The sequence below is a fragment of the Dermacentor silvarum genome, chromosome 6 (assembly GCF_013339745.2).
Source record: "Dermacentor silvarum isolate Dsil-2018 chromosome 6, BIME_Dsil_1.4, whole genome shotgun sequence".
Lineage (NCBI taxonomy): Eukaryota > Metazoa > Arthropoda > Arachnida > Ixodida > Ixodidae > Dermacentor > Dermacentor silvarum.
In genome coordinates, this window is record NC_051159.1 from 25,945,450 (window position 1) to 25,967,028 (window position 21,579).

At 47.1% G+C, this 21,579-nt stretch overlaps 1 protein-coding gene across 1 annotated transcript in view; it reads right to left on the reverse strand.

The window, feature by feature from the left end:
• LOC119456584 (uncharacterized) overlaps positions 1-21,579 on the reverse strand; it is a 69,675-nt gene that overhangs the window by 3,513 nt on the left and 44,583 nt on the right. The window contains exons 5-6 of the mRNA XM_037718414.2: positions 12,620-12,788; positions 11,981-12,118 (exon numbers count right to left, since the gene is read on the reverse strand). Of these exons, the coding sequence (XP_037574342.2) occupies positions 11,981-12,118; positions 12,620-12,788 (307 nt within the window). The remainder of the gene's footprint in view (positions 1-11,980; positions 12,119-12,619; positions 12,789-21,579) is intronic.

The window sequence follows — 21,579 nt, forward strand, 5'->3', positions numbered from 1 at the left end:
GATGGTAGAAGTCATAATCATGAGCATGACTCAGCAAAATGACAATGACTCAGCGAAACAATTAATACTCAAAAACACCGAAATTGGTTGGGATGTGGGCACTAAGTGAAGAAAACACTAAAGGATTGTCCTAGAAGTCATAGTCATGACCATGACTCAGCAAAAATGAGAATGACTCGGCAAAAAAAGATTACCACTAAAAAACCAATGGAATGATTTCAAATGTGGTACTAAGTGAAGGAAAAGGCTAAAGGTTGATGGCATAGTCATGAGCGTGACTAAGGCTTTCGCCTTATGATTTCTTAAGTGTAGCTAAAGGGACTCCTGAGTACTCATGACTTAAGTGCCAGGACATGCGTGTCATGTAGGTCATGAAAGAGCCGCCTATGTCTTGATGCTCTCGTGGTGGTTTCGTTAACATGGTAGGCTCCCCGCACACTGCTTCGCATAACATCGATTCCCACAGGGCGTGTGATCTGCCTGCTTTTTCGACCGCCTCTTGTAGGGTCTGTTCCGTTTCTCCCGTTGAGCCCTGAAGCGACCATAAAGTAATGTCTTCGGCGGTGATGGCCGTGCCTAGCTTTTTCATCAACAGTTCATTGAGTAGCCTAGGCAGTCTTGAAAATAGCTATTGCTTGCCGTAATTGGTCCGTGAGTGAGGTGTGTACCAGTATTCTGGAAATTTGGTTGTGTAGGTTGCTTTACGCTTGTTGAGTTGGGCTATTGGGTGTATAAGGCTTATATTGCTTTTGTGTTCCTTTTTATAGGTTATTGCCAGACGGTACTTCATAAGATTTGTTATTTTCAAAGATCTAAGCTCTTGAAATAAGGATGCAGATGGGAAGTCGTACGGCTTGTTACATAAAGCACGAACTGCTCTCTTTTGTAGTACGTACAACTTCTTAATGTTAGTTGCAAGTCGTACCCCATACAAGGCAACAGTAGTTTAAGTGGCTCATGAATAAGGAATTATAACGGAACGGGGGAGAAAGTTCAGTGAGTAGATCAGACCAGCAATTTGGGACAGTTCACCTGCAACGAAATCTGTATGATTATTCCAGGTCATGTGTTCGTCAAAGTGTACACCTAGAGATTTTATAGATTCAGTGATTTCAATCGTAGAGAAAGTAATCCTCAGGTCTTCTTGCAAAGTGGCCTGCATATTTTAGCCCGAAGTAGCACTCCTTTAGTTTTTGAGGAATTAATACATAGGCCATTTCCTACTGACCAGTTATATAATTTCTCCAGTACGATATTAGCCCTTGAGACTAAGCCATTTGGATTTTTAGACCAAAGAAATAACGTAGTATCATCAGCATAGATTATAAAATGTGAGTCGCCATCAATGTTCACTAAATCGTTAACATAAATATTAAAGAGAAGGGGCCCCAATATGCTGCCCTGTAGAACATCAATATTAACTGAACGAGTTTGAGATGCCTTATTGTTTATTTGTACAAACTGTTTTCTGTGATTTAGGTAGGGTTTAATGAGGTCAAGGGCACTGCCATGAATGCCATAATTTGTCATTTTAGAAAACAAGAGATCATGGCTAATGAAATCAAAAGCTTTCGAGAAATCTATAAAGACCCCTAGTGTAAACAGACCTTTTTCAATATTAATTAAGATAAATTCTTTTTGCTCTAGTAGAGCAAGCTGAGTGGATCTATACTTGCGAAAAGTGTACTGCTGGTTCGTTAACAGATTATGTTTATCCAAGTTAATTATCCTGCAAGATATAATTTTTTCTAGGCCTTTAGAAAAAACTGGCAGAACCGACACCGGCCTGTAATTTGACAACATGATTCTATTATCCTTTTTAAATATTGCGGTTACTTTCGCCGTCTGCATTTCGTGTGGGAATACTCCTGACGAGAGGCAGATATTATAAATATGGACTAATGCTGGCGCAATTATGTACAGGACAAACTTAACAGGTTTAATTTGAATATCGTCAGCATCACAGGCATGACTGTTATTAAGCTCGAAAAAAAGTGAGGTGACTTCTGATTCTGTTGTAGGGTTAATGAAGATCGAGTCTGGGCAAGTGGTAGTAATAAATTGGCAGGCGTTGGCACTTACGGGTTGGTGGGGCAGGCAGACAAAGTAATAGCTGAAACAATCAGACAACAAGTCGCCGCTCAGTTCAACCCCATCATGCACGATTCGTAGCGCAGTGGTGGAACTGGGTACTATTCATCAATAAATTGAGATTATGCCATAGCTTTCGACTATCGTTGTTGCATAGCGCGAATGATTTGTGGTAGAAAGCAAGTTTAGCAGTGCGTAGGAGTTTGTTCAGGCCATTACGGAAACTTTTAAATGGTTTAAGATCAGCTGGATCTCGTGAGTTAAGGAATTGAATAAATAATCTTCCCTTCTTTTTAATATTTTCAAATAAATCCTTCGTAACCCAAGGTTTGCGTATCTTTAAGGCCCTGTGCGGTGTGAACGCGAGGGGAAATGTTTCAAAGAGGCGGCGATAAATATTTGCAAAAATGTGTTGTAAGCCACTTCAGCACAAGAAGCACTGTACACAGTACTCCAGTCAACCTGACTTACGTACTAGCCTATCATGCGTGATTATTTGGGACGGAATGTCATTTACAAGTGGTATTTTAGCTTTTCTTTGTAGACTGAAAAAATAGGCATGTAATCGCTACGGCTATATGACAGAACACCCCAATTAATCTCGTTCAAGCCATAATTAGTCATAAATAGACCAAGGCATCCTACGCATTACAAGGCCGACCCAGCTCCATTTCTTCCGCTTAATATCAACTAGAATATCGGCTATCCCCGTTTGTTCTCCGATCCACACCGCTCTCTTCCCGTCTCTTCATGTTAGTCCTAAGATTTTTCGTTCCATCGCTCTTTGTGCGTTCCTTAACTTGTTCTCGAGCTTCTTTGTTAACCTCCAAGTTTCTACCCCATATGTAAGCACCGGTAGAACGCAATGATTGTACACTTTTCTTTTCAACGACAGTGGTAAGCTCCCAGTCAGGATTTGGTAATGCCTGCCGTATGCACTCCAACCCATTAGGGTTAAAGAATTGATACCAAGAGAAGGGAAGCGCAGTCGAGGGCGGCAGAAAATCAGATGGGATGATGAAGTTAGGAAATTTGCAGGCGCAAGTTGGAATACGCTAGCGCAAGACAGGGGTAATTGGAGATCGCAGGGAGAGGCCTTCGTCCTGCAGTGGGCATAACATATAGGCTGATGATGATGATGATGATGAGATCAAGGCATGTATACATGTCAAGTGTAATTGTAGCGGGGGCAATAATGAAATTTAAACAGCCATTCGACTGTAATAGTAATTCAAGGTTACGAGTCATGCTGGAACGTTCTCACATGTTGAAATTGAAATCTTCACCGAGTAAAATTTTGTATTGTAATGCAGTAACGTAGTTTAAGAATTTTTCTAGGAATGCAAAAAAGAATTGTATATTACCACGAGGGGGGCGATATGCAACAGAGTACACGGTGCGAGCATGTAAAACAGACAAAATTTCATAATCATCGGTCACACAAGAAAAATCAGGGATACATTCTACATAGAAATTTTTGCGTACAAGCATGCTGACTCCACCACTTCGACTTCCAATTCTAGACCGCGTGAAACACTGATACTTCTGCAAACACCAGGGTACAGGATGGCGGTCATACCAGGTTTCAGAAAACATAATAAAGTGAAATTCAAAGTTAATTCTGCTGAAAAGTACATCGAGTTCATCCTTTTTGCTTTTTGCATATTGGCAGTTTAAATGAATACAGGATATGGATCTCCCGTGATGGGAGCGAATGAAATCCTGAATGGTCTAGCTGACCTGAGTGAATAAGTGATGCTGTCGTCATAAGCAAAGAGCTACCTACTCAGGTGACGCAACAAGCTTCGCAAGGTCTGCGGTACACCTAATCAGGCATGCATTCTCTCCCTCTTTCGTACGAACACTTTCCCGTTTCGGTGCCAAGCGAAACTGAACTTGCTTGCACGTGCCCATTCTTTTGTGGCTTTCAAGAGCATTCTGTTCTGCGCAGTGAGGTTTTCTGTTATAAAAAGTCCAGGATGGGCAGCAGATCGACACTTTATTTTAGCAAGCCAACAATCTCAAGTTCCCTGTACCGCAGCTGTACCGATACCTCTATGTCACTGACAGTTTGCTTCAAGGGCAGAAGTTCATAAAGTTTCCTGTTAATTTCAATGAGCATGGAAGCTATCGTTTCATTATTTTCCTTCGGTGCTGAAGCGCTTGCTTTGTTTTTTCGACATGAAGGGCATCGCCATGACTTCTTATACTCATCACGCTCCGACTTGAACGTATTCTCAGAGACGCTGGAGCAGGCGCCACCAAGATGATAGCAGATTGAGCAGTCAGTGCATGTGAAATAGGGTTCATCTTCATCTATACCATGATTGCATTTGCCGCAGGCGCGATTACCCTTAGGATTCATGACGCTCGCTATCGTTCACAAAACTGAAATGACAGTTACACACAAAATGAGCGAAAATAGGCAGCGGGCAAAACCAAAGGCAGCGGCAGCATCAGCAGCAGTATAAGCGCAAAATATAAGCAGATATGTTTGGGAATGCTTCACCAACCTGCAAAAGTATTGCAGAAACGGTGTCAGTCGGATGCGTGCACTCCGCCGCTGCTGCTGCCGAATGAGCCGAAGACCAGACAGCACTCCGTATTTAAAGCAATAGAGGGCACCTCGGCAATGTTGCTCAGAAAGCCAGGCACAATGACGGTATGGCGATTTGCAGCAAGCCAGGAAATCCAATCGGGGGGCAGATTATCGCTTGTGGACTGTAGCTGTGAATTTCCTGTGACCCGTCGAGCGTATCTTCAGCGCAGTGCAGTGGGCATGCGCCAAGCCAAGGCACCACAGAAGAATCTGCAAAAGTATTGCAGAAACGGCGTCAGTCGGATGCGTGCACTCCGCCGCTGCTGCTGCCGAATGAGCCGAAGACCAGACAGCACTCTGTATTTAAAGCAACAGAGGGCAACTCGGCAACGTTGCTCAGAATGTCAGGCGCGAAGACGGTATGGCGATTTGCAGCAAGCCAGGAAATCCAATCGGGGGGCAGATTATCGCTTGTGGGCTGTAGCAGTGAATTTCCTGTGACCCGTCGAGCGTATCTTCAGCGCAGTGCAGTGGGCATGCGCCAAGCCAAGGCACCACAGAAGAATCTGCAAAAGTATTGCAGAAACGGCGTCAGTCGGATGCGTGCACTCCGCCGCTGCTGCTGCCGAATGAGCCGAAGGCCAGACAGGACTCCGTATTTAAAGCAACAGAGGGCACCTCGGTAGCGTTGCTCAGAAAGCCAGGCACGAGGACGGTATGGCGATTTGCAGCAAGCCAGGAAGTCCAATCGGGGGCAGATTATCGCTTTTGGGCTGTAGCAGTGAATTTCCTGTGACCCGTCGAGCGTATCTTCAGCGCAGTGCAGTGGGCATGCGCCTAGCCAAGGCACCACAGAAGAATCTGCAAAAGTATTGCAGAAACGGCGTCCAGTCGTATGCGTGCACTCCGCCGCTGCTGCTGCCGAATGAGCCGAAGACCAGACAGCACTCCGTATTTAAAGCAACAGAGGGCACCTCGGTAGCGTTGCTCAGAAAGCCAGGCACGAGGACGGTATGGCGATTTGCAGCAAGCCAGGAAATCCAATCGGGGGGGGGGGGGGGCAGATTATCACATGTGGGCTGTTGCAGTGAACTACCTGTGACCCGTCGAGCATATCTTCAGCGCAGTGCAGTGGGCATGTGCCAAGCCAAGGCACCACGGAAGAAGCTGCAAAAGTATTGCTGAAATGGCGTCAGTCGGATTCGTGCACTCCGCCGCTGCTGCTGCCGAACGAGCCGAAGACCAGACAGCACTCCGCATTTAAAGCAACAGAGGGCACCTCGGCAACGTTGCTCAGAAAGCCAGGCACGAGGACGGTATGACGATTTGCAGCAAGCCAGGAAATCCAATCGGGGGGCGGATTATCGTTTGTGGGCTGTAGCAGTGAATTTCCTGTGACCCGTCGAGGCGTATCTACAGCGCAGTGCAGGGGGCATGCGCCAAGCCAAGGCACCACAGAGGAATCTGCAAAAGTATTGCAGAAACGGCGTCAGTCGGATGCGTGCACTCCGCCGCTGCTGCTGCCGAATCAGTGCCTTGCCAGGCCAGTGCCTTGCCCCTTGCCTGGATGCAGTGCCTTGCCTGGATAACACAATAAAATGTGGCAAGCCAATAATGGCACAGCTGCTTCACCAGAACCCTTGAGCGCAAGGGCCCAGAGGCCTATGCCTTACAGCACTACTATCGCAGCTGCACCCTCTATAGAGTGGGCGTGCTACGAATCTCTTGGGCTAATACCGTGCAACACAACATCGTTTAAAAGACTGAGCACCGCTTTAGACCCGAAGAATGGTTCTGCTCCAAGAAACAGTGCGGGATGAAGGGATATACGCTGCTGGTAAGCTTGAGGAAAATGCTTTTTCCGTGCAGGTACTGCTTCCCGACACTCCACCAAGACGTGGAGGATGGTCAGCCTCACGCCACATCTACCACAGCTGGGAGGCTCAGCACCAGTTAAAAGATAAGAATGGGTACCATAGGTGTGCCCTATTCTTTGTCGGCTAAAAGAGCACATCACATCGTCGTGACTTTGATAGTGGCGACACTAACCTAACTGGGGTTTGATTTCGTGCAGCTTATTCAAGGTTTCGGCATCCTACAAGTGTTGCCAATGGATCCTAAGCTTTTTACGAAGGAATGGCTTCAGGTCTGTGACTGTGACTGCTATGGAGAAACTGCTAGCTTTCGTTACCATGGCTTTAGCCATTTCATCTACTGCAACATTTCCCTCGATGCCTCTGTGCCCAGGCACCCAGCATAATACAAAATGTTGGTTAGACATGTAGGTTCTGCATAGCAGTGCGTAAAGGTAATTTATTATAGGATTTTTATGTTTCTGTAGTGATTTTAAAGCTTTCACTACACTTACGGAGTCTGAATTAATGGCTTCTGTAAGATTTGTTTTTCTAATATGTTTCCCAGCCGCCATCACTGCATAAGCTTCTGCAGTAAAGATGCTGGTTTCCCGGTGCTAGGACGTTGGATTCTGAAACTGATGGACCAGCAGCTGCATATGAGACGCCGGAGTGTGACTTCGATGCGCCTGTGTAGAATTGTGTACACGAGTACTTCCACTGGAGCTCAAGGAAGTGCATACAAATGTGTACTTCTGAAGCGTGTTTAATGATTTCTTCAAATGACAAGTCACACACTATCTCCTGCCACAGCCATTGCGAAAGTGGCTTTGCTGGAGCCATTATTTCGTGCCTAGGGAGCGGAATACCTATGTCCTCACTCAATTTCCTTACATGCAGTGAAAAGGGCTGTGCCAGCGAAGGTCGGTTGCAAAAAAGTGTACTGGATGTATCGTTTATCACTGAATAGCGTGAATGTTCAAAGTTTGAGCTTACTTTCAGAAAGTATAAGAAACAAGAGTATGTCCTCTGCAGATCAAGAGACCACACATCTGATTCTACATAGAGGCTCTGTGTGGGACTTGTTCTGAAGGCACCGGTCGCGAGGCGGATACCTAGATGGTGCACAGGATCTAGCATCTTCAGGGGTCTGGTGAAGCAGATTGGTAGACTACAGCAGCGTAGTCTAAACGCGAGCATATAAGGCTTTTGTGAAGTGTCATGAGGCACTTCCTGTCACTACCCCACGTTGTGTGCGACAGGATTTTAAGGATATTTAGCGTTCTTAGGCATTTACCTTTAATGTGGTTTATGTGAGAAATAAAGCTAAGCTTAGAGTCTAGTATGATACCTAAAAATTTGTGTTCTGCATTCACAGGAACGCGTTCTCCATGGAGTTCAATATTGAGCTCTGGGAGCAGGCATCTTTTTCGTGTAAACAGGACACAGGAGCTCTTTTGGGGATTGAGCTTAAATCCATTCGCATTAGCCCACTTAGTCAGTTTGTTCCGGTCTAGCTGAACTTGTCGCTCACAGATGGACAGGTTACATGACTTGAACCCTATCTGCATGTCATCAACATACGCACAATAAAATAAACTTCGCGGAATACAGGAGTGCCATAATTTCATTTTAACAATAAAAAGGATGGAACTAAGGACGCCACCCTGAGGCACTCCAGTTTCCGGCACAAATATCCTAGGCAAAATGTTGCCAATTCTAACACGGAACGTCCAGTTAGAAAGGTAGCTTTCAATTTAGCTAAACAAATGCGCTACTGCGTCTTCAATACTAAAATTGGTCATAAAATCTTGGGATAAGTTCGTTGACTCTTTAAAACTTTTCGAATCAGTCGACGATATTTTCCAACGGGGGGCGTGGGGTGGACTGTCATGTTCCTGTATTAAGTTAAGCATTACAGGAAAGTGGTCGCTCCCAAATGGGTTCTTGACAACATTCCAGTCTATGTAAGAAAGGAGGCTCGCAGTGCCAATCGCTAAATCTATAGAAGAATATGAATTGTTGTGAATATTGTAATAGGTGGGCTCTTTTTTATTAAAGAGGCACACACCAGATGTTACGAAAAGTTTTCAATAAGTCGACCCCTGGTATCAGACCGGGAGTCTCCCCACAAACTACTGTGAGCGTTAAATTCACCGGTTATTATATAGGGCTCCGGGAGCTGGTCAGTCAGCTTGTAGAAATCTGTTTAGCTAAGTCGGTAATGAGGCGGTATTTAAATGCAACAGATTGTTACTAATTCGTTAAAGAGAATTGCTCGCACAGACACCGCCTCAAGGGGCGTCTGAAGAGAAAGGTTCTGATAAGCAACAGAGATATCTACAATTATTTCTACTCGACCGGACGGGGTAAGAGCATCGTCACGGTCCCTCCGGAAGATAGCATAATGTCTGAGGAAGTTTGTTTGTTGGGGTATTAAATGCGTTTCCTGAAGACACAGCACTTTTGGCTTATATTTATGGAGGAGTTCTGTGATGTCGTCGAGATTATGGAGAAGTCCTCTCACATTCCATTGTAGGATTTATGTGTCCATTTGAATAGTGTTTTATGCTGCATGCTCAAGACTGCAATGTTGGCTCACGGGCCTTTTCCAGGCGCCGTGACACGAGATTTTTCTTTTTTGGAGCGCTCGATAGAATCGCGCCGCTCCTTAGGCGCTGGCTGCGCCCTCACGCTTGATGTTGTGTCCATGTCTTCTTGCGAGGCGCTGGACACGCGGTCTTGTGGGCGCTGTGTTTGCTTTGAAAGCCTCGCCTCAAAAGACGAGACCTTGGTGCCCACCAGCCCGGAGGTTGATGGGCCCTTCTTAGATGGCGGAGCAGCACTGGCTGCACCCACCGAGGGGGCGGATGGCGTCACCGCTGGCTCACTACGCGTGTGCCAGACAGCCACCGGGGGCCGTTGTGGCACAGCCCCCTGACGCGCCACTTCGGCAAAGCTGGTTTTCGGCAGGTACAATACCCGCCTCTGTGCCTCCTTGAAAGTTATATTTTCCTTCACTTTTATTGTCACTGTTTCTTTTTTTTCCGGGATAGACACGACCGCGAGTATGCGGCCTGCTCCCCATCACAGTTCACACAATGTAGACGCTTTCACAAGACTAAGAGGAGTGTTCATGACCACTGCATTGCGCACAAGTTTGGCGGCCTCGGTAGTTCTGGGAACTATGGCCGAACCGCTGGCATTTGAACATTGAAGAGGATTTGGCACGTATGGCCTAACACGAAGCTTGATGTACCCGGCCTCGATGGACTCGGGCAGAACACTTGAGTTGAAAGTAAGTACTTGATGCTTGGTCTGGAATTCTTTGCCAACTCGCCTCATTTTAATTCGTTTAACATTGATGACATTCTGGTCACTGAAACCCTCCAGGAGTTCAGCCTCACTCAGCTGCAACAGATCATCATCTGAGACAACGCCACGGGTGGTATTCATAGTACGGTGCGGGGTTACTGTTGCTTGGGCATCTCCAAATGACGCTAGATTGAACAGTATCTCGTATTGTTTGAGATCACGGAGTTCCAAAAGGAGATCCCCGCTTACCATCCTAGATGCTTTATAGCCTTGTCCAAAACTATCAGTCAAAGACTTTGAGACAAGGAAAGGTGAAATTGTGCGTACTGGTTTGTCTGACTTTTCAGAGTGAATGACATGAAATCGGGGGAAATTCTGTGTTTGGCGTCCAAAAAACTGGAACACATATTCGGTGCGCCCTCTTTTCTGACGGCAAATAGAGAGTCGGGGGAATTGTTCAGCCATAAGTATAGAATTTTTCGACAGCAATGCCAGCCACCCACCATGAAGCCCAACGAGGGGACGCTGCAGCACCTGGAAAAAGACAAGTCCTGCGGAACGCCAGCTGTATGCCACTACTATAACCAAATACGTATTACCAAGGGTGGTTATATTATAGCACACAAGGTTAACCTTCGCCGCCTGGCATGTTGGAAGGAAATGGAAGAGAAAAGAAGACAGGAAAGACAGGATCCTGACACCCGGCATCGGCTCCACCCCCAGGATCTCCTCTTTCCCGGACACGGCTAAGCCGCGCTCGCTTCACGCGGAGGGTCCAACCCTCATGTGCTCGGGTCCGTGGTGTCGCAAACCACCAAACGCCTGCTGCCGCAGACGCCCCTGCGTGGCCGATGCATGATGTTAGCGAGATAGGCCTCAAGTTTTCCAGTGTGGCTTTCTTGTGGGGGTTGGGTATGAGGATTACCGAAGTGTGTTTCCATTCTTTGGGGTAAGTGCCCGCGCGCCAGTGCTCGTTGAACATGTCGGTGAGAAAGTCCACCGAATCGTTGTCCAGGTTTCTGAGTATGTGATTGTTTAGCCCGTCCGCCCCAGGGGCCGATGTACTGTTGAGCTTGTGCAGTGCGTGCCTCACCTCCCATGATGTATTATCACTATTTCCTGTACCTCCCCTCCTTCGTAGACGGACTCCTCGGGCTCGTCTTTCCCGACTGGTATCGAGAGGTAGCATTGCGCGGGTTCGTCCATGGGTTCATATTTGTCCCTCCCCTCGAGTTCCCTGTGAACAAGGCGCTCAATGGCTGGCCGTTGTGCACTGCGGGTGTTTCCTGCCTTGATGAAGTGTTTAAGCAGATTCCAATTACCCCCTACCCTGATCTGTCCGTCGACTTATTTGCACACCTCAATCCATTGTTTCCTCTCCAGCTCCCGTGCGTACTGGCCGGGCTATCTGTGTGTTAATCCGCGCAATACGTTTCCTGAGTGCTCGGTTCAGTTTGTTCTTTTCCCATTGCTGTTTGATGGAGCGTTTAGCTTCCATAAGATGTGCAATGTGGCTGTCCATAACCTCAATGTCGGCGTCGGTTTCTACTTCTTTGGTGGCGGCAGCGACGTCGGAGAGGAGTTTATCCCTCCAGTCGTCATAGCCACCCTCGCAAAGAAGATCCTTCCTGCTGACTCTGAATTGGTTCCAGTCTACTATTCTGTGAGTCCTCGTACCTTTACAACTAGCGTATAGGCACGTCTGCACAGTGTAATGGTCCGACCCTAGGTCTCCCCCCCCCCCTATTCGTCCATGTTTTGTTGCCTGTGTAGTTGATAAAAGTGAGATCGGGTGAGGAGGGTTTGGTCACCCACTTACCCATGCGAATGGGGAAATGTGGATCTGTAAGCAGGGTGAGGCCATGATCGTGAAAGGATTTCACGACCGATTCTACCTTCGGTGTGTTTGCCCCATAGCCCCATGTGGCATGTGGTGCGTTAAAGTCTCCTGCTACAAGTAGGGGAATCCCCCCCTTAGCCGCTATACTGGCTGCCTTGACTATGAGCGCTTAGAAGCATTCTCCCTTCTCTTTGGGCGAGCTATATACATTGAGAATAAGGAAGCCCGTTCTAAAGTGTCTACCCGGTAAGAGTTCCACGCATATGTATTCCGCGTTCGATCGTTTATCCAGAATTCCATGGTCTATGGTGGTTATACCGCGCCAGACACAGGTCGCCACACCTCTTCCATTCTCCGCTTTGCGAACCGAGACTTCGTATCCGTTAACAGGCACGTCCTCTATTATGGTTTCTTGCAGGAGTATCACCTGCTGTTTCTCTTCCTGAGTGCGCAGGTATTGAGCCAGTATTGCTTTTTTCCCTGTGTATCCGCGGCAATTCCACTGCCACACGCGTAGATCCCTGTGTTTTTGTCGTCCCCCGCCATTTTAACTGAACGGTTTTGACTGACCATCCGGCTTCCCGCTGGGCATGAGTATGTTGGGTTGCAAGTTTCTGCATTGCAGCAAGCCCTGTTTTTTCTCCAATTCACAGATTCTTTCATTCTGCGCTCCGTTCCCTGTTTCTTAAGGTCGACAATATCCGTGCCGATTCTGGTTATTACCTCTGATATCCTGGCCAGTGTCTGGCTAATCTGCTGTTGGAATGCCTCGAAGCCATCCGGCTCCGGGGTCTCTCCTATTTTGTGGCCCACCATGCTAGCCTGATCCCGCTCCTGTCGAGGTGCGGAGATAGCCGCCCGTAGTTCCGCCATCTCTTTTCTCATCTCACCCACGAGCTCTCTAAGCTGAGAATTTTCTTCCTTAATCTTTTCCAGCTCCTTGGTCTCTCTTTATTGCTCTTGCGAACTGCCCCCGGTTACCTGACATTTGGGTGCCACACTCTCTTCTTTTTGATGCTGTTGCTGCAGCCTGGCTCTCGTAGTCTCTGGTGGCCGGGGTCTGTTGGCCCACGTTGCCGTGGCAGGCAGTATCTGACCTCCGCCCATCGTTAAGGGCTGAACCCAGCCTTGCTGCGTCATCGCTGCACCGCTGGGCATGAGTTGAGGTAAGTCCATGGGGTGTGACTTGAAGGTGCGCGCCTCGGCGCGCTCTCTTCTTCTTTGTCTGATGATGAACGGCGTTTGGTATCGCTGCTTACAGGCTTTGTCGCCGGTGGGGTGGCCTTTTCCGCAGAGCTTGCATCTTGCGTGACATTCATGGCCGTCCGCGGGATTTGTAATTCCGCAGCCACGGCTTACCTTGAACGTAGGCTTCGGGCAGGCATCAGCCCGATGTCCAACGCGGGCGCAGTTCTAGCAAACCTCGATCTGCTTCTTGCATAGATAGCATCTGTACAGGGTCTGGCCAACTCGCAAGTAGTCCGGCACGTCGTCCCCATCGAAGAGAACAATCACCGAACCCGTTTCCTTGATGCGATTGGCTTGTCGCACTGAGGAATTTCCCCGGTTTACTATCAGGGTGTTCAGATCCGCCTCGCTGATTCCCGGCTCTACGTTGCGGAGCACTCACTCGACGAATGGGTTCCCGGCAGCAGCATACACGCTGACTTCGTGTTCTTTGCCGTTGGCCGAAATTGACTTGATTCTCAGCAGCTTCTTTGTGTTGGATTCCTTTTACGTACAGACGACCACGATGTTCTGAACAACCTTCGGGCACACCACGTCGGTCTCCACTTCCATAATGGAAATCACTGCCGCCCTAAATATGGCCGTAGAAACCCCGTAATGGCTGGCTTTTCTCAAGTTGAGACCGTTGCGTGGCCTCACGATGAACTTCTCATGCTCTTCCAGTAGCTACGTTATTCTAGAAGCTGCGAAAACCTTCCTTCTGAGCGCCGGTCTGCGCCGACCACTTTTGGCGCCAACGCGGCCACCATATTGAGGGATCCGGCGGCGATTGAGAAACTCGAACGCGCCCGTCTTTTTTTCTGCAAGCAGATTTCCTTTTAACGAGGTTCCAACCGCTATCGTTCGCGTCGTCCTCCCGAAAATCTTCGCCGTCAATTTCGTTCGACTGCATGGCTTCTCTAAGTGGCGCCGAGAGGCTCCTTGCTGTGGTAGGCTTAGCTGCTCCGCCGCCGCCGGCGACGGGCGTACTCCTCGTCACGCCTAAGCCGGAGTGCGATCTTCCGAGTCGAAGAGGATCGAAAAATTGCCAAAAACTCACTCAAATTCATCTTTCCGCACGTCCCAGTGATCGGGGAATCTTGCTGGGTCCGTAGAGATGAAAATCCGTGTGAAAATCGGCACATGCGAGATCGAGAAAGGCGAAAAAGCTGGAGCGACGCGCTGGTCCTCCGCTATGCATCTCCTCCCAAGCGTTCCTCTCCCTGAGGACACGAGCACTGGAAACTTTCCATCCGCCGCGAAGTCCCTCGAGCGGCCCTGCGATCCTGATGTCATGGTTCACTTGCGGGAGGCCGGCATGCCGGCATGGAGGAAAGAAACTACAGGAGTCATGTGACCATCTGTCATGTGACCATCTTGAAGCCTAGCAGTAAAAACATACCACAGAGATCTCCCGAAAAGCGGTAGTTCTACGCGCCTCACATGGTCACTCATCCGCCCTGCGTGACGTGCTGCGCACGGGCGTGCGTGTGTTCAATGCCGTGGAACGTTTACAGAAGGAACGCCATTCCCTCTACCGTTCCTTGGTAAACGTAATGAGTTACCGCTACAGTTACACCGACCATAACTGGAACGGTGGCGTTACTCCGTTCCTCCCAAATGGAACTATTTCCAGGAACACCGTTCCGTACAGCACTGGCCACGCCCCACGCCACCACGCCCGTTCCACATGGTGCGATTTTGCAGTGCGTTTTTCGCAGCTTTCAGGAGATGCGAAATTCGCAATCCCGTTTCACATGGATCTACGGCAGCTGCGTTTTTCGCATACTCGTTAAGCATTCTGACTGACGATGACGTATGAGCGAGCCGCCTCCTATTGGTCCTCTGTTTCCACCGCTACAGTGGCTACTACCGCATCTGCATTTTCGCAGAGAAGTTCAGCACACCGAACATCGAAAAATCGCCCGCACGAAGGGTCGGCCGGCCTATTTCCCGCAGCTGCGAATTCGTAAGTGCGCATTCGCAGACAAAATCGCACCATGTGAAACGGGCCTAAGTCCGTCCGTCGCGGATGAAAAATGTGGGACCCATCCTGGCGGCCAGTGCAGAAAGGGTCCAAGCGCAATGGCACATACTCCTGTGAACTAGCGAAGCTGAGTGTGGCTAAGTGTAGCTAAGAATGGTTGAGATTACTTAAGCTTAGTCACTCATCGATAGCAAATCAATAGCTAATCGACCAATTATCAATAAATTCTTGAAAATGCTGGGGATGACTTGGTAGTGCTTAGCCTAGCCCAAATACGTGGCCAATACCTTGCAATAGCCAATAAATAGCTGATAATCGCTCAACAATCAATAAATTCCGGAAAATGCTGGCGATGACTTGGTAGTGCTTAGCCTAGCCAAAATACGTGGCCAATACCTTGCGATAGCCAATCAATAGATAATCGATCAATGATCAATAAATTCCAGGAAATGCTGGGGATGACTTGGTAGTGCTTAGCCTAGCACAAATACGTGGCCAACGTACCTTGCGATAGCCAATGAATAGCTAATCGATAATCGATCAATAAATTCCGGAAAATGCTGGGGATGACTTGGTAGTGCTTAGCCTAGCCGAAAAGCCAGGACTAGCTAGGTGCCCATCAGCTCCGATGTCTCTTTAGCATTGCGCCTCCAGTGCAATCTACGCGATTTTTTTTTCGCTGCATCGCTCTTTGTGCGGTCCTTAACTTTTTCTCGAGCTTCTTTGTTCACCTCCAAATTTCTGCCCGATATGTTAGCCCCGCTAAAATGCAATATTTGTACACTTTTCCTTTCAACGACAGTTGTATGCTCCCAGTCAGGATTTAGCAACAAAGTACTGTGTAATAAATAACAAAAGAAACAGTGTTAAAAGTGTCCGACGGCAGGATTCGAACCCAGGACTATTTGTACGGAAGCCCGACATTGAAACTATTACTCCATCGACGTTTTTTTTAAAATTTGTTGCCGGTTTACTCCACGGACGGTAGCACCGACACACGGCTTAGAACGGCATTATCAATTTTTCGCGGGCAAGTCAACGCGTTGAAACGCCGCTCGCCAATAGGACGCCGCGCGCGAAACGAACTTGCAACACGGTCGCCGTCCCGCAAGTTGTGCGCCTTTCGCTGCAGCGGGCTGTGAATTCATGAAGCAAATATGCAACAGCTTCTGTGAAGACAAGTTTCACTTCCGTGTCCTACCAATTCCTGTGAAAGAGGGATCAACCGTAATCTTCTTTAATTTAGGTCCGATGTTTGCATAAACTCTATTAATGCAATGTACGCTATATATTGTCACATTGTAGTTACGCGTACGGTGGACACTCAGAGCACTGTGATCACTAATTAAGAATTTGACTGGACATTGGGGAACTCACGCTTAGAATCAAAAAGCAACATTGAAAGCGCGACAGCAGCGAGCGCCGTCGTTGGTTGTCAAAATCTGTAATTATAGGTCAATGTACACCCGTTATTTATAGATGTACCGCCTATTTATTTTATTTATTATTTATTTATTTCAGTACCCTTCGGGTCAGAAGGCATTACAGAGGGGGGTGGGTTACATTCGAAAAAGTGGAAGACAACAAACTGCAGTAAATTTATATAACCTAAGCATAATTGAGGCTCACAGGAAAAAAAGAAAGAGACATCACAACAATAAAGAAAATTAACAATAAATAGCGCACAGTAAAAGGAGCGTAAAATAACCAGCTGAGAAAACGAAACATACAGAGATCTTTTGCACCAAAGAAACAAAACAATAGAAATGACCCTCAAAGCACTAATATGTGCCTACAAAACGCAGAACACCCGTTTAAAAAAATTGGAAAGAAAAATTGCTAAGTGAAAAGAAAAAAGCTGGCAATGCTACAATTTCTTGTGTTTATGACAAGAGCAGGTTAGTTAAAGCAGCTTTGAACTTAGCATTATCAGATATTTCGAAGATGGATTGGGGAAAGTGATTCCAACTTGCTGACGTGCTGGGGATGCATAAATTGAAAAAAAAAGTGGTTGGTCTGGCATGAATGAATACCAAACGTAACAAGAGGGGGTTATCAATTTATTTTTAAGAATAGGGTTGTCATGATATATCTTATGAAACAGGCAAACACGGAATATTTTCCTACGTAGTGATAGCAGTGGTAATGATAAGCTTGCTTTCATAGTAGTGAAGCTGGAGTTACGGTCATAATTAGGAAGAATAAAGCGAGCCGCCAGGTTATGGACAGATTCGAGTTGATAGATGATCATCGCTTAACTGTGGTCGCAGACAGATGCAGCATATTCCAGTTTAGTACGAACTAACGATTTGTAAAGTAATTTTGCAGAACAAGAGGACAGATATAAATTGCGGCGTATATAGCCCAGCATGCGATTAGCGTTGTTAGTTATATGGTCTACATGCATCTTTCAAGTAAGAGTAGAAAAATAAATACGCCTAGATATTCGTAACAGGACACACATTCGAGGTTACTAGTATTAAGAAGACATGAGGGCAATGTGGTATTAGGACGAGAAACACGCAGGTACTTGTATTTCTTAGTGTTTAGTTCTATGTTCCACATGTTAGCCCAGTCAAGAGCATGGTTGATATCGGACTGAAGAAGACCAACATCAGAGTCACTGTTAATTCCGCGGTATATGACGCAGTCGCCTGAAAAAATATAATAGATGAACATAACCTATCAGGTAAGTCGTTGATACAGATGAGAAAAAGCAATGGTCCCAGCACAGAACCTTGAGGCCCGCCTGATTGAACTGCAGAAGTGAAAGAGGAAGTGCTATTAGCTGTGACAAATTGTGAACGATTGGTGAGGAAACAGCGCAGCCATTGAGGAACGTTAGTATCAAGGTTAAGTTTACTTAGTTTCAAAAAATGTCACAGTTTCGCCCTAAGGGCGAAGCAATGAATGCGATAGCAACACAGCAATGTCATACGAAGTAAGGTGAGCGGCTTTGGTAGCAATATGAATTGTAGTAAACATGAGCTGATTAAGTAAGCAGGTGTGCTGCGGCGTAAGTAGACCGACATGAAGAGAAACTCGATGACCACGAGAGGGCGCGTGTGAAACGGTGGTGTTGATGAGAAGCGCTGCCCGTGGGCAGCGCGTGCGAAGGGACACACCTGTAGCGCTGCACTGCCGATCCTGGCACACATTGCATGTGTAGCGTGCGTTGGAAAATGTGGCCCGACTATTACTAACTGTGGTGTGAGCGCGCACAAAAAAGATGAATAGATCACACTGAATGACTGCAGACAACGACTGTCAAAACGCTGGCAGCAAGCGCATATACGCCGCAGCGGGCGAAGGTACGTGCGGTCTATCGCTTCAACGGAAACTGAGCGGCGAATGCACAGCGCATAAAGGTCAGAGCCGTGTGGAGATAAGAGACGGTGCGAGCGAGCGACGAGCGCGGTTGTTGGCAGAGTAGAAGTGCGCCCCCCCCCCCCCCCCCGCTCCCTCCGGCGCTCGCTTCCCGCTTCCTTGCTTGCGTGTGGACGATTGAGTGCGTTCGCTCTCCGTGACAGCGTGCGTCCCCGCACGCTTCCGCTCGGGCATACGGCGCGCGGCGAAGATTTTATCTATACGGAACCTCACGGCGATGGCGACGATGACGGTGACGCCGACGGCAGAAATCCGGTGGAAGTGTCCATATAATTGCTATCACAATAAAAGAGCAGCTGATGAGAGACCTTGTCAAACGTTTTTGGAAAATCTAGGAATATACAGTCAACAATGGAACCCCTGTCCAGGATGCCATTTAGGTCATCTGTTAACGATAAAAGTTGAGTTTCACAGAAAATTGACTTGCGAAATCTATGCTGGTGATCTGTACAAAAGGCGTTTGACTGTAGGAATGATGCAAGGTGAGAGCAAATGGCATGTTCCATAATTTTACATGGAATGCACGTAAGTGAAATTCGTCGATAATTAAGTCGCGAATGGTTATCCCCAGACTTGTTCAGAGGAATCTCCCTACCGACCTTCTAGTCTACAGGAATGCAGGCTGTCTAAAGAGATTTCTGGAATTGATAAGAAAGTATTACAGCACTGTACACTTTAGTCATGATAAAAAAGTTAGAATTCATATAATCAACACTACATGATGAAGAAACCTTTAGTTTATATAATATTTTTTCTATGCCAGCAATATCAAAGACAAAGGGTCCATTGGTAAAAAGTCAGTACCGGGACAGGTAGGGATAAGAGAACACACTTTTTTGAAAATGCAGAAACAAATACAGAGTTCAGAACATTTGCGCACTGATAAAGTAGGATCAGTTCATCGTTTGAGTCTTTAAGGATGACAGCTTAATTGTCTATTTTATTGACTACGCTCTAAAATTGCCTAGGGTTACTAGTTAAAAGAGATGGTAATGACATTGTATTGAAAAATGAATCCTTGGCGTGCTTGAGAGCTTTTTTGTATTCGGTAGCCACAGCCTCATAAGCCGTCAAACGCTCTTGAGTAGCCGTTAGTTTTGCAGAGGGAAAAATGTTTTTTTCTTATTACACAACCTCTTTAACAATTGACTGAACCATGGCGATTGCCAGTTTGACGAGATGACTATACATAGTTTGTCCTGTCCACCATCTTTAGGCACCTGCGCGCCTGCGGAAGCGTGCTGGAGCAGGCTGCACGCGCTGACGCGTTGTTGATCCGAAGTTCCTTCTCTCGTCGTGATCATGCCAATCTGTACGATTTTCGGTTGCCGCACAAGAAGTACCACTGCCGCGAAGCCGAGCTACGCAGATCCGGGCGTAGGTCTGTACTCCTTACCAAAAGTAATAACATGGCCGTGCGAATGCACAAGAATGCTGTCGGAGAAACATCGGTGCATGTGGCTTTCCCGGATAAATCAGAAGGACTTGAAGAACCTCAAAAACGTGCGTGTCTGTGGTCGTCACTTTGTTTCGGGTGAGTATATAAGACATCAAAACACTGCACATCACTGATGCATGATCGTAAAAGGGCGGCAGCGAAAGCGCCAGCACCCGTACTCGTTGGTGACCGTCTGCCCGCACACACTGAGCCGCATGGTCGCTTTTACCGCTCTGAAAAACGCCCGTGTACTTGTGTTGTAGTGCACGTTAAAGAACTCCGGGCGGTCAAAATTATCCTGGAACCCTCCACTACCGCGTGTTTCATAATTAGATCGTGATTTTAGCACGGAAAAACCTCTCTTTCTTTACGGCCTGCAAACTGCTTCGCATCGTCAATTCTTGGTATGTGTGCTTCGCTTAGCGATATGCTGAGCAATCTTTAAATGCCTGCAGAATATTGCTTTGAGAACGACTCTTCATTTGCAGGCTAACCGTCCAAGCTGATGGACGATGCGAATCTAGACTAGGCGCCTACATTGTATCTGGGCTACGGCGGTGACGAAAGAACTGCAACTGAGGACGCACGCTTTCAACGTTCAAAAAAGCCCAGCGAAATTAAAACACTCGTCGCCACAACTAGCATGACAGGCTGCCAGTTTTCATGAGCAGACGACTGCCTGCATGAAAGGGATGCGAGCTCGGAAAAAGAGTCCGCCAGTTGTTCGCCGCCTCCAAGCTGCTAAGAGGCTTCAAGCGGAAACAAGCATAGGTAAGTTTGCACAAACCATTTTCCGCATAAGTTATCAATTGAATGTCGATCTCTCTTGGTGCTCAATGAGCAAAGCCTGTCTTTTTCTTTTTTTAGCAGCACAGGTTCCTGTGCAGACAGACTTCACACTGCAAGACGTGCAGGCACTTGAGACCGACAACCGAAGACTCGCTTCATAGGTGTGCCATTTGAAGAAGGAAAACGATATTCAAAGAATTTCTGAGGCATCACTTCGCGAGGACAATGGAAAAGTAGTTTTATATAGTGGATTGCTCAAATTTTCAACGTTGTGGGCAGTATTTCAGTGTATCGAATGTGCGGTGAAGCACACGATACAGAATGGGCTACCCAAATTTGAAGAATTTGTTGTGTTTTTAATGAAGCTAAAGTTAAACTTGCCACACCAGGACCTGGCATATAGGTTTGGTGTCTCGTGCGCAACCATAAGCAGGATTTTTGATAAGTGGCTTGACGCTGCACTTTGGAGACTTAAGTCTTTGATATCATGGCCATCCAGAAGTGACATTCAGAGGACCATGCCACAGGCATTCTTTGATTCCTTTGGGTCAAAGGTAGCATTTACAGCTTATTGCTTTGAAATTAGGATTGAAAGGCCATCATGCTTGCTACCAAGGAGAGAAACATGGTCTAATTATAAGAACTGTAACGCTGCAAGGTTTTTAATAGGCATATGCCCTCAGGGTTCCATATGATACATTTCTGAAGGCTGGGGAGGCAGAAGCAGTGATAAACTTATCACGGAACACTGTGGCATCCTGGAGAAATTGTCGCAAGAAGATGTAATTCTGGCTGATCGAGGATTTGACATTGCTGACTCAGTGGGTCTCTACTGTGCTAAGCTGGATATACCTCCATTTACTAAGGGCCAGAAGCAGCTGACAGCTGTAGACATTGAAAAAACGAGAAAGCTGGCCAACGTCCGAATCCACGTGGAACGAGTGATTGGCCTTGTACGCATCAAGTATCTCATAATGAAGGGCTGTTCAGCCAATTGACAATGTTGCCTCCAAACCAGGAGATGAGCGCACCCCTCTTGACAAAAGAGTAACGGTCTGCTGCGCTCTCACAAACATGTGCCCATCAGTAGTTTATTATTCCATTTAGTTTGGC